A 13,556-nucleotide genomic window follows, 5' to 3' on the forward strand; every position below is an offset into this window, starting at 1 on the left:
GGCGGTGTGGTTGGCGCAGGATAGAGCAGGGTTTAGAGCTGTTGTGCATAGGGTCGCTATGAGTCGGAAACGACTCGATGGCACATAACAACAACCACCATTGGATTCTATTGGCCAAGTTTTTATTCAGGATTTTAGCATCTATGTTCATGAGAGATATTGGCCTATAGTTTTCTATGTTGGTGTTTTCTTTACCTGGCTTTGGTATCAAGGATATGTTTGCTTCATAGAATGAGTATGGGAGAATTCCATCTTTTTCTGTTTTCTAAAATAGTTAATGTAAAATTGGTGACAATTCTTCTCTGAATGTTTGATAAAATTAACTTGTAAAACCATAGGGTCCAGAACTTTTTTTTTTCTGGAAGTTGTTTTTTTTTACCTTTCCACTTTCTTCTTTTTTAATGGGTCTGTTCAGGTGTTCAGTTTTGGTTTGTGTCATTTTAGGTAGGTTGTGAATGTCTAAGTATTTGTCCATTTCTTCTAGGTTTTGCTTGAGTATAGTTTTTTCTAATATTCCTTTGTTAGCCTTTTTATTTTACTTGGCTCTGTTGTGATGTTGCTGTTCCATTTTTTATTCAGTTTGTGTCTTTTCCTTTGTTAGTTTTGCTAGTGGTTTGTCAATTTTATTAACCTTTTCAAAAAAAAACTTCTAATTTTATTGATGGTTTAAATTGTTTTTCTGTTTTCTATTTCATTTATTTCTTCCCTAATTTTTATAATTTCAGTTTTTGCTGTTCTTTTTCAATTTGTTGGAGATGTTAGGTTAGAGAGTCAATGGTCATTTTTTCCAGCCTTTTGATGTGTTTGCTTATTGTCATAAATTGACCTCTGATTACTGCTTTGGCTCTTTCCTAGAGGTTTTGGTAAGTTGTATTTTCAGTGTCATTTGTTTCAAGAAACCTTTTAATTTCATTTTTTATTTCTTCTTGTATTCACTCATGTTCAGCTTCCAAATGTATGTTTTCTTCCTCCTTTATCTTCTTGTTATTAATTTCTAATTTTTTAGCATTGTAGTGTATTATGTCTATGCTTTTGAATTTATTGATTCTTGCCTTGTGTCCCAAGATGTGATCTGTGCTGGTGAATGTTCAGTGCACATTGAAGAAGAAGGTATACTGTGCTTTTTTGGGGTGCATTAGTTTATAACAATCTATGAAATCGAGTTGGTTTATTGTGTGGTTTAATTCTTCAGCATCTTTGTTGATTTTCTTTCTGGTAGTTCTATCTTTTCTTGACAGTGTTGTATGGAACTCTCCAACTACTGTAGTAGTATTGTCTATTTCCTTTTTCAGTCTTGTTAATGTTTGTTTTATATATTTTTCAGGTCTATATTTGGTACATAGATATTTATTATTGTTATGTCCTCATGTTCTGTTGACCCTTTAAGCATTATGTAGTGACCTTCCTTGTCCTTTGTGATGGTTTTTGCATAAAAATTTATTTTATCAGAGATTAATATCACTACTCCTGGTTTTTCTTCTGGTTGCCATTTGCTTGGTATATTTTTTTACCACCCTTTTATTTTTAGTCTTTATCTTCAATTTTAAGATGTATCTCTTGTAGACAGCATATTGATGGATTTTGTGTTTTTATCCGACTGCTACTCTTTTTCTGTTCAGTGGTGTATTTAAACCATTCACATTCAGTGTGATTATTGAGAGACATGGTTTTGTTGCTATTCTTTTGTTGAGTTCTTTTTGGTGTTGTTGCTAGTTACTTTGGTCCATTCTGCTTTCTGTGGCACCCCTGTAAGAAGGATGTCTCTCGGTGTTTCCTGCAGTGCTGGTCTTGTTTTTACAAACTTCCTTAGGTTCTGTTTTTCTGGGAATATCTTGTTATTTCCTTCATATTTGGTGGACAGTTTCACTGGGTTGCAATATTCTTGGTTAATAGTTGTGTTGTTTGAGTGTTTGATATATGTCATTCCACTGTCTTCTTGCCCTCATGGTTTCTGCTGAGAAATTGGCACTTCGTCTTATCTGCTTTCCCTTATAGGTTACTCTTTGTTTCTCCCTCCCTGTTTTCAGAATATTCTCCTTATATTTGGTTCTGGCAAATTTGACTATGATATGCCTTGGTGCTTTTCTTTTGGGATCTATTCTATATGGTGTTTTCTCAGCTTCTTGAATATATGTTCTCTCATTCTTCATTATGCCTGGGAAGTTTTCTTCTAGTAATTCTTCCACAACTTCTTCAGTGCCTTTACTTGCTTTTTCCTGTTTTGGGATTCCGATGATGTGCATGTTATTTCTCTTGATGGTGTCCCACATTTTTCTTAGATTTTCTTCTTTTTCCTTCCTTTTTGATTCTGCTTTTTTCTCTAGCACATCATGGTGACAATTCTATCTTCTATTTTAAATTGATTCTGTGTTCCATCTCTTCAACTCTGTTCATGTGTCCCTCCAACTCTGTTCATGTGTCCCTCCATCATGTTGACAGCATCTGAAACATTGGACCCCATGTTTTGGATCACGATTTCTTGTTTTTCCAGAGCCTCTAATGCCTTGTTTGTTTAATCTGCATTGTTTCAGATTGTTTTTTAAAATCCTCCTGGTTTTTGCTTGCAGTGCCCTTTAATTCTTTGAGTTTGTCTTTCACCCACTGAAAATATTCAATCATTCTTTTAAATTCTTTGTGAGAAAGTTCCACCAGACTTTCTGGCTTCATGAAATCCATTGGCACTATGTCACTTTTGGGAGGTGACATCTTGCTTTGCGCTTATGTAGTTTGTGAGGTGGCCTTTTTCTTTCATGATGTTGCTGTGGTAGAGTTTTTCAGGCCTGAGGCGATGATAGGTTTTTTATCTAAAGTCACTGCGTAGAGGTGGATGAAGTGTAGAGGTGGTCGGAGTGTACTGTAGGCCCACGTAATCTCTCTCTGACTGAGCATGTGTGGGGACCTTACTCAAATTTCAGTTGTCAGGCCTGTCTCCTGGCTGTGCTCAGTAGCAAGTTTTTAATATACATCTAAATTTACAGATTATCAACCCTTAGTAGTGTGTGGCAGTTTGATGTTTGCTTAATTACTTATGAGAAGATTGTGAGTTTGAAAACAGAAGATTAAGATAATAAATCCAGCTTACTAATTCAGTATGACTTTACCCATAACTGCATTTTCAGTTTCATCTTGTACTTTCCCCATGTTCTCTTTGTTCCAGCCAGATGTGACTTGTCACCTTACCTCTGTCATGTTAGGCTATTTCAGCAGGAAGTATTCCTGACTCTATTATCCTCCTGAATCATCTTCCTTTTTCATGATTCAATTTAAAAGAACAAGATACCAATTTTCTATAAAGTACTCTTTAATAAGTCTGCATTCCCCTTGAAACATGTATTGAATACCTAATACATGTGAGCTCTTTTAAATATATTATTTAATTCACACACCTACCCTGAAATGAAGATTTCATTATCCCAGTATTACACTTAAGAAAAAATTGAAACTCAGAAAAGTAGAATTTGAACCTCTGCCATCTGGTTCAGAGTCTGACTCTGAATTAACAAATATGGTACCCTTGCACGCTAACACACACACCTGCACACTCATGAACACAACTACCCTATTATGAATGGTAGTAAGTATTATAGTGGAAGTTGAGAATGCCATGAGAGGTTTAAGTGATAAAACGAATTAGAGTGCAGGAAGGCCTTTCTGAGACAGTGACATTTGAGCTGAACCCTGAAGAGTAAGCAGAGTGGCAAGACAAAGAAAGCTTATACAAGGGTTCTTATGTGAGAGAGAATTTGTTTAGCCCATTGGGGAAACTAAAAGTGAGGAGGGGAAGAAGCTGGTCAGACAGGCAGGAAGCAGAATGTGAGGCGTCTTTGTAGGCTATGGTAAGGAGTTTAAATTTTATTCTAAGTTGAGTAGGAAGCAGGTTAAGGATTTTAATCAGGGTGTGGCGTGATTGGATGTGAGTTTTTAACAGTGTATTGGTTTAAGGGCATGGAATGGGTTGGAAGGTGGCCAGAGAAGTGGTAAGACCAGTTAAGAATAGTGCCGTAGTTCAGATGAGAGAGATGACAATGACTTGGACTATGTTGGCAGCAGTAAAGTGAGAAGTGGGTGATTTAAAATATAATTTAAAAGTCTAAGCAGCAAGACCTGATTCTCACTCTCTCTTTCTCTTTTCCCTTTAAAAGTTCGCTGGTGGCAAAATAAAAAATAAGTTAGGTAGTAGAGAGATTAGTACAGAGACTGGTTGGAGCACCCCCTCCCCAGAAAAACAAAGGCCAGGTAATAGATAATAAGAACCTGAATTGGGATGATGGCAATAAAAATGGACAAGGAAGAATGAATTAGTTGTTTAAGGAGTACAGCCAGCCCTACTGGTTGGCTGGGTGATGGGACCAGGAAGGATCTGAGGCATACCAAGGAATTGAAAATGACTAAAGTTTCTGATCTGGAAGAATTTTGGCACCATTATAGATTTAGGGAACATGAGAGGGAAAATAACAAGTTTTGGGAGGGATGATGATGAGTGTATGGTTATACGACTTTCAGTATTTCAGGATATGACTTTTAAGATACTTAGTAGATAATTGGAAATAAAAATCTAGTGCTCAGGACAGTTTAAAATATTGCAGAAATTACCCAAAATGTGACAGGGAAAGTTGGAAAAGTAGCAGCGTTTCCTACACTGGGTCACTATGAGTCAGAGCTTACTCTATGGCACCTACCTTTAGTTGCCATATTCTGCTCAATGACATATATATATGGGCATACCTCATTTTATTTCACTTTGCTTTACTGTGCTTCATAGATAATGTACTTCTTACAAATTGATGTTTGTGGCAAACATGCATGGAGGATTGGTGCTACTTTTTCAACAGTGTATACACACTTTATATGTCATATTTTGGTAATTTTTGCTATGTTTCAAACTTCATCATTATTACTATATTGTTATGGTAATGTGTGATCACTGATCTTTAATGCTACTGCTGTAATTGTTTTGGGGTGTCACAAACCACGCCCATGTAAGATGGTAAACCTAATCGATGAAATGAGGTCTGACTGCTCCACTGACTGCATCTTTTTCTGTTTTTGATACACCTTATACCATGAGACAGTACAATATTGACATCAGATCAATTATTAGTACTATAGTAACCTTTAAATGTTCAAGTTAAAGGAAGAGTCAGTTGATGCTCCAAACTTCAGCAGCCCAGTGAATGAGCCCTACCCGATGCTTTGCCATTCTCGCAATCTGCTGTGCTTAAGTCCACTGTTGCAGTCTCTGTGTCAGTCCATCTCACTGAATATCTTCCCCTCTTTCTCTGATTTTTACCTTTTTCATCAAGGAATACCTTTTTCCAGGGACTGACTCTTCAAAATAACATGCTCAAAATATGTGAGACAGAATCCCCCCTCCCTGCCTCTAAAGAAAATGCCAGCTGCATGGCTTCCAAGACAGATGTATTTGTTCACAGTCTATGGTATATTTAGTACAACATCTGAATTGTCTAAGTAACTCCTCCATAGGTAATATGGAGGAAGTTCACCTTCTTGGAGTCAGGAAGACAGAGTCTCACATCTCGTGACCCATATCTGTTCTCAAATGTTAAAAGTCAAACTTACTGCCATGGAGTAAGATGTGATTCGTAATTGATCCTTCATTGGGTTTCCAAGGCTATATATTGCACAGGAGGAGATTGCCTACCTTTCTCTTAAGACATAGCAGGTAGGGTCTGTTTTAAGAACATTTGAAAACTCCTCTTTCAGATAATTGCCAATTTAAATAATATCATTTGGGCAGCTGAAGTACCAAATGAACCTCTAGTACAAGGAATGCTTGCCTAATCCTTTCTCTGTTTACTTACAATGTTTCCTTTATTCAGTAAGTTCATTAAATATTTACTGAGTGCCTTCTATGTACTAGGCAATATTCTAAGTACCAGTGGTGTACAGGTGACCAAGAAAGACAAATTTTCTACCTTCATGCAGCTTACCTAGGAGGTAGACAATAAGTAAGTATACAGAGAAATTAGTAACAGTTCATACTGAAGTGTTATTAAGAAAATTAGAGTAAAGGAAAGGATGGTGATTAAACAGAACATGAATATGTACTTGCTATGTTTTATAGAATGGCTCAAATGATTTCTATGTTTCTTTCCCCAATTTCATGATATTCTTCAGTACCCAACTCTGCTTTGTCTCCTGACTAGGAAAGAATTGGGATGTGAGTGCAGCCCTCAGTGATTTTGAACAGCTGCGTCAAGTCCATGCAGGAAACCTGTCTCCACCCTTTAGTGAAGGAAGTGGGGGTTCCAGAGCCCCTGAAAAGGGGTTTTCTGATAGAGAGTCTGCTCGTCCTCCCCGGCCCACCCTACAGCGGCAGGATGACATCGTTCAAGGTACTGGAATGTGAGGGACATTTCTGTATGTCAACTAGGAAGGGAAGAGACTTCTAAATACAAACAGAAGATCTGGTGGCTTTTTGGAGGTCATCCCGTTCCTCCTCTCACTCCTTCCTAACCAGACTGATCAAAGGTGGCCTTATCCATTCAGGTGCTAGAACCCCTCACTGACTGACTCTCTTAATTTTTTTTCCCCCTTCGTTTATCACCAGTTTTCTAAAACCAGACCCAGGGAAAGACCTTGGTCTGGGGACACATGCATTTTCTTAATATAGCTAATATTTAGCCTGTGACTCTCTTCATTTTAAGTGTCATCCTTTAAAGGCTTTATTCAAATACTATGAAAGAAAGAGAGGAAGGATAAAAGCAATCTGATTGTTGCGATAAGGGATACTCAAAGATAGACTTAAAAAGATCGTAACTACCTACCTCTTTAGGGCATTTTGTTAGTTATATTTGTTCTATCAAGATATTAAAATGCATATATATCCTTTTTTAAAAATACATATATACTCTTAAAAAACAACAGAAAAAATTTTCAAAGTTAAAAAAATAAAATTCATACTTTGATTCAGCAGTTTTTAGGCACTTGTGACTTGAATATGTCTTAGGTCAGGGACTATATAGAAATATATTTAACTGTAGATTTTTAATTTCTTATTAACAAATAAATACATATATTTATTTGTTTATAATAATACTTATTTCTGACTTATGATATATTTTAGTTATGTTAAATAGCACTTATGACCATAAGTTCTTTTATTTTGTCTTTTTGTTTGTTTCTTTTTCTGTATCATTAGTATTAGGGAGCTCTGGTGGCCTAGTGGTAAGAAGCTGCACTGCAACTCCAAAGACATGCAGTTTGAATCCACCAGCTGCTCCATAGGAGAAGGATGGGCAGTCACCTCCCAGGCGGTTTATTGCTTCTGAAATCCACTGGAGGGTCAGCTCTGAGTTGGTTCTGACTTGATGGCACACAAAACTAAAAGGGTCTTTAGTATTATGTACTACATAGTGTTAAAGGGCATAATTTACTCTTATCATTCTTGGGTATTCACACACAGATGTTCAGTGTTAGGATTTACTGTTCAAAGCACTGCCAAGGGAGCTCTGGTGGCCTAGCGGCAAGAAGCTGTACTGCAATCCCAAAACACTGCCAAATAGCAGTGTGTGAAAGCTTAAAGAGAAAAAAAGGCATTGGACTTATGTCAGAACCATTGTAATGATGGAATTGTAGGGACAGAACCCACCTTAAATTAGGCCTACCTATCTATCTATCTGGATATAGATCTCAATATTGACTTGATGGGATATAACCACATATAGAGATGTATACTTTTAATACATAAATAAACACTTGTATAGTGTAGTTCATATGGTATTATTTTACAATAATAAACTAAAACTTGGAAATATTTTATGTCCATCAGTAGAAAGTTAGCTGAATAAATTATGATCTTCATGTTATGGAATATTCTGTAGCCATTAGAAAGAATTAAGTAAAACTTAATGAGCTGTTTTGGAAAAACCTCTAAAATCTGTTGATAAAAAGTAAGATACTGTACAATATATGAAATATTCTCCATTTATGTTTTTAAAAGTTACTTTATTAAAGATAATATATATATACACTCTGTGTGCATAAAAAGTGCAAAAAGACCCAAAAGGTTCCATCTGGGAAAGGGATCAGGAATATTGAATAAGAAATAAGTTTCTTTTTTAAAATATATATATATTTCTGTATTTTACTATAGGGATATGGTACTTTTAAATGCCTAAAAAATGTTAATGTTTTAAAAATATTATTGTAGGTGACTTGAAACAACTCTTGATTTCTTTTAGATTGAGAATTGCTATCCAATATGGCATCAGTTATTACCTTCTTCTGAGAATAATTATGTAACTCAAGCCATGCAAATTAATTGAAGTATTATACTGAGAAAATACTGATAGAATAGAATATCTTCTGGGGAATTGTAAATGCTGTGCATTAAAATAACAAATGAAATTATTTGATAGCTTCTATATTATTATTTCTGTTAGTGTATTAATCAAAATTGATAGTGCCTTTAAACTTATATAAATTTAGATATCAATAAAAGTTGTAGTAAATACTATTGAAAGTAAGCCCTCGACGCAAGGGTTTGTAGATGATGAAAAAAAAAAGGAAAAAAGTTGTAGTAAATAGTGCAAATAGATGTTACGATGATCAGTAATGAAGTTCTCAAATATGTAAGATTTTTCTAGACCCCGAAAATTTTCAGAGACATTCTTTGATTAAATATAGCCATATAAAACCTCCTTATTCTTTTTCTTTTCCCCACCAACTAATGACCAAGCTAGATGATGAGTCTCAATCTTGTTGATAAATGTAAATGGAAGAAGTCAGTGCCATATGGAGAAGAAAAGCAAATTCCAAAGGTTGAAGCAAAAATGTATAGTGTTTGATATTAATGTGAGTGCCTGCAAAAATTCCATTTTGTCAGTTTCTCCTTGACTTTGCCTTTAGAAAGGAGGTTGTGAGATTCAGTAACCAGTTAGACTGTTTTTCCCTGGCCGGAAACCTGTGGAGAGGTAACCATCACGCATCAGTGGAGGGTTCTTGAGTAGGATGTGTGTGTTCTAAGGTGCCTCAATTTCTCATTGCAGAAAAACGCCTGTCTAGGGGCATCTCCCACGCCAGTTCCAGCATTGTTTCCCTGGCCCGATCCCATGTCTCCTCCAATGGTGGGGGTGGGGGGAGCAATGAGCACCCCCTGGAAATGCCCATCTGTGCCTTCCAGCTCCCAGATCTCACTGTGTACAACGAAGACTTCCGCAGCTTCATAGAAAGAGACCTCATTGAACAGTCCATGCTGGTTGCCTTGGAACAGGCAGGTCAGTGAGTGCTTTCTTTTCTGTTCTCTTTCTTCCACTCCATCTGTAGGCAGCCAAACAGAGGACATATTGGAGGGACTGAGCTTGAACTGTAGCTTTTAGTCTATGTGTGTGGTCTGATTGCGGTCAGAGTCAGATGTCAAATAAGCATGTACTTGGATCAGCACTTTTTTTAAGATAAAAGAATAGTTCAGACATTTTCCTCTGAAAATTTCCTATCTAGTGGAGAAGAAACTAGATATCCTTGTGAATGAATAGGAATATTAAAAATCAACACATGAGAAAATACAAACTATTTATAATTGTCTCTGAAATACCCTGGTGAACAGAAAGGACCAGTGGTGTAGAGCATGCGCAAGAAGTGGTTCATTGGAAAGATACATTTATTTATATGAACATTTGCCAGAGTGTTTATCTTCACAATTGTGCTTCATCTTAAATTATTTTTAAAATTAGTTAACATGAAGTGAGGTGACTGGGAGTCTTGGGGAGAGCTAGCCAGGTATTTTAAAATGCCATTGAAGGGACCTCTGGTGGCCCAGTAGCAAGAAGCTTAACTGCAATCCCAGAGGTATGCGGTTCAGATCCACCAGATGTTCTGCTGGAGAAGGAGAAGTCTCCTCCTGTACCAGTCAGATCTGATTTGATGGCACATACACACAAAAAAAAATAATAAAAATAAATTTTTTTTTAAAATGCCATTGAGAGAAAGCTGGAGGTGAGAGGTGGGTCATGGAAAGATAGCTTTTCTTTTTAATTGTTTACCCTTCTATACATTTTTTTAAAAACTATATATCTGGCGAGCTCTGGTGGCCTAGTGGCAAGAAGGTGCGCTGCAATCCCAGAGGTGCGTGGTTCAAAGCCACCAGATGCTCTGCTGGAGAAGGAGGGACAATCTCCTCCTGTACCAGTCAGATCTAATTTGATGGCACACACACACAAATAATAAAATTTAAAAAAAAAAATCTAAAAAAAACCAAACAAACTATATATCTGTATGTTAAATTTTGTTTTCATTAACTTTTTTTATTATTATTATTTTGTGTGCATGTACCATCAAATCAGATCTGACTGGTACAGGAGGAGATTGTCCCTCCTTCTCCAGCAGAGCATCTGGTGGATTTGAACCGTGCACCTCTGGGATTGCAGCGCACCTTCTTGCCACTAGGCCACCAGAGCTCCCCTGTGTTTAATTTTTAAAAAACTTAACAAGTTACCTGGTCATTAAGATTATAGACCAGGGATTTTGGGGGCCTTTTTCCCCTGTAAATTTTTTGTTAATTAAAACAAAACAGAGAAAAATACTCACAAAGTTATTTTTAAACACCATTCAAATTTTCTCATGTTAGTAATAGATCAGCAGTTCTGAGATGACTACAGAGAATTGACTCATTTTAGAGGAGGGGAGTTCTGTATTCTGTGTCATACTGCTCACCTCTTTAAAGTCACACTAGACACATGCTTATGATACATCTGTCAAATGTAGATGGTACCCTCAGGATACTTTGAGTACACTCTTTTAAGTTTTTGTTGCTAATTGATGAATTTGTACAAAGCTTTTTTGCTGTAATATTTACTGATTAGAGTAAAGCTTGAAGAGCCAAACCCAAGTAATATGCACAGGATTTGAACCTGTGACCTTAGCCCATCACCTTGGTACTGTCGACATTTTGGGTTAGATGATTCTTTTTGTGGGAGCTGTATTCTGTATTATGTTTAACAGCCCCCCTAGACGCTACCCACTAGATTCCAGTAGTACACTAGTCCCCTCGTTTCCCTAATATTGTGACAATTAAAACTATCAAATGTGTCTTCCCAAATGTTCCCTGGAGGAGGAGGAGGAGGAGGTGAAGGGATGTTACTCCAACTTGAGAACCAGTATTAACTCACCTGGTTATATACCTTCTTGAAGAAGAGCTAAAGAATAATTGGACACTCTGAACCAGATGAAATAGATGGGTTTATTCTAGGTAGACTTTCTGGAGAAGGCAAATTTGAAGTCTGTTTTAGAAATAGGAACTTGTATATGTATATCTGTTCCTTTCTTTTTGCTCCATTGTTATGTTTCTGCAGGGCGTTTGAACTGGTGGGTGAGTGTGGACCCCACCTGTCAGAGGCTCCTTCCTTTGGCAACTACAGGAGATGGGAACTGCCTTCTGCATGCAGCCTCCCTTGGTGAGTTTTGAAAGCTGTCCATTCTTTTTTTCTGTGGAAAGGAAGCTGTTAAGTCAAACCTCATTTGTGAGACTTAATTAAACCCAGGTCCTAGGCAGATGTTTGTGTGTTTCTACTTAATATTTATACTTTTGTGTGTAAGAAGTATAGCATTTCAGAGAAATTTGTGAACTTTGTATAACTTTAGATTATAATAAATCTATTTACAAATCAGTGTATTACTTATTTCCTTTCCAGCCACCCCTCAAACTCTGATGCTGATTGATGTGTGTCAGACCAATCTTACCTGTTGCTGCTCCGTGTTTGTCTGTCAGCTTTCATTCAGGAGTAAAGCTTTCTTGTCATGGATTTGCATTAACATCTTTTCTTTCTTAAGTATTTCTTCTCTAAACTCTAGCAGGAGTTCCCTTGAGTCTGGGTTTCAGTTTGTTTCCCTTCACGTCATAGTCTGTATATCACATTTAATAAGTGGGATCACGTCACAGTAAAATGTCTTTGTTCTCTTGGTCACCACTGTGCTTTCTTACTATAGGAATGTGGGGCTTCCACGATCGGGACCTGATGCTGCGGAAATCTTTGTACGCACTGATGGAGAAGGGTGCAGAGAAGGAAGCACTGAAGAGGCGCTGGAGATGGCAGCAAACACAGCAGAACAAAGAGGTGGGGGCCGTGGGTGAAACAACTTGTTTCCCAAAGTTACCCAGAGAAATGCCCAAGGACAGATCAGATGGGGATGCCTTTACATGCTAAGGTCATTGTAACTCCCCCTGTAGTCTTGGAAACTGTAAAAAATGCAAGTAATTCCACAGAGTACAGTCTTGGGAAGTGGTATGGGGAAGCCGAGACCAGGAGAGGAGGTGTCTAATGTGCGTTTCACCTGGTGGGTGCCTGAGGAAGGCCTGGATCAGGTGCAGCGTAGTCTCTATACTGACGTCATTGATTCTTACCAATCTGGAGAGATCTTTTGACAGTAGATTTTCCCAGTGCAGCTCATCTTTGGATTTCTTAACTGCTAGTGCCAAAGGTTGATTGTGGATTGCAACAAGATGAAATCATTAGCAACCTCCATTTATCATGATGCTGCCTATTGGCCTAGTGGCAAGGATCTTTGTTTTCTTGATGTTGAGATGCAGTCCATATTGAAAGCTACAGTTCTTGATCTTCTGCAGAAAATGCTTTACATTTCAGCGAGCAAAGTTGTATCATTTGTATAACACAGGTTGTTGATTAGTTTTCCCTTCAATCCAAATGCCACATTCTTCTTTATAAAGTCCAGTTTCTCAAATGACCTGTTCCACATATAGATTGAAAAGGCAAGGAGAGAGGATACATCCCTGATGTACTCCTTTCTTGATTTTGAACCATGCAATGTTCCCTTGCTCTTTTTGGACAATAGCTTCTTGGTCTAGGTATAGGTTTTGCATGAGTACAATCAAGTGTTCTGGGATTCCCATTATTCTTAAAATATTAACCAGAATTTGTGTGTCAAGCACCTTTACATAGTCAGTAACACACAAATAGATGTTATTCTGGTTTTCTCTCATTTCAGCCAAGATCCATCAGACATCAGCAGCGATATCCCTAGTGCCATGGTGCCTTCTAAACCCAGCCTGCATTTCTAGTAGTTCTCTATTAATGTACTGTTCCAGTTGTTTCTAGATAATCTTCAGTGTAATCTTGTTTGCATGTGATATTAATTATATTGTTCACATTTCCATATGGATATCTTCAGTCAGTTGGCCAGGTAGCTGTCCTCCAGATTTCTAGGCAAAACATGGTGAGCACATCCAGAACTATATCTGTTTGTTGAAATATGTCATTTGGTATTTCATCAATTCCAGGATCCTTACTTTTTGCCAATTCCTTCAGAGCAGCTTGAATTTCTTCCTTTATTGCCATTGATTCTTGATCATGTGCTACTTCATGAAATGATTTACCAATTCTTTTTTGATACAGTGATTCCATGAATTTCTTCCATTTTCTTTTGGTGCTTTTGGATCATTCAGGATTTTCTCCAAACATCTTTAAAAATTGCCACTTGAGGCTTGAACTTGTTCTCTAGTTCCTTCAGCTTAAGAAATGGCAAGCAGGTTTTCCTTGATTTTCTGACTCCAGCTATTTGCACTTTTTGTTATAAAACTT

General features: G+C 37.2%; 1 protein-coding gene across 1 annotated transcript in view; it reads left to right on the forward strand.

Annotated features, from left to right (window-relative positions):
• The window catches only part of OTUD7B (OTU domain containing 7B), a 76,560-nt gene that overhangs the window by 51,839 nt on the left and 11,165 nt on the right, over positions 1 to 13,556 (forward strand). Inside the window, exons 3-6 of the mRNA XM_006902226.1 lie at positions 6,168 to 6,356; positions 9,012 to 9,239; positions 11,313 to 11,414; positions 11,947 to 12,074. Coding sequence (XP_006902288.1) covers positions 6,168 to 6,356; positions 9,012 to 9,239; positions 11,313 to 11,414; positions 11,947 to 12,074 — 647 coding nt within the window. The remainder of the gene's footprint in view (positions 1 to 6,167; positions 6,357 to 9,011; positions 9,240 to 11,312; positions 11,415 to 11,946; positions 12,075 to 13,556) is intronic.

The sequence above is a fragment of the Elephantulus edwardii genome, unplaced genomic scaffold (genome assembly GCF_000299155.1).
Source record: "Elephantulus edwardii isolate Elephantulus edwardi_28Jun2011 unplaced genomic scaffold, EleEdw1.0 scaffold00384, whole genome shotgun sequence".
In the NCBI taxonomy this organism is placed as follows: Eukaryota; Metazoa; Chordata; class Mammalia; order Macroscelidea; family Macroscelididae; genus Elephantulus; species Elephantulus edwardii.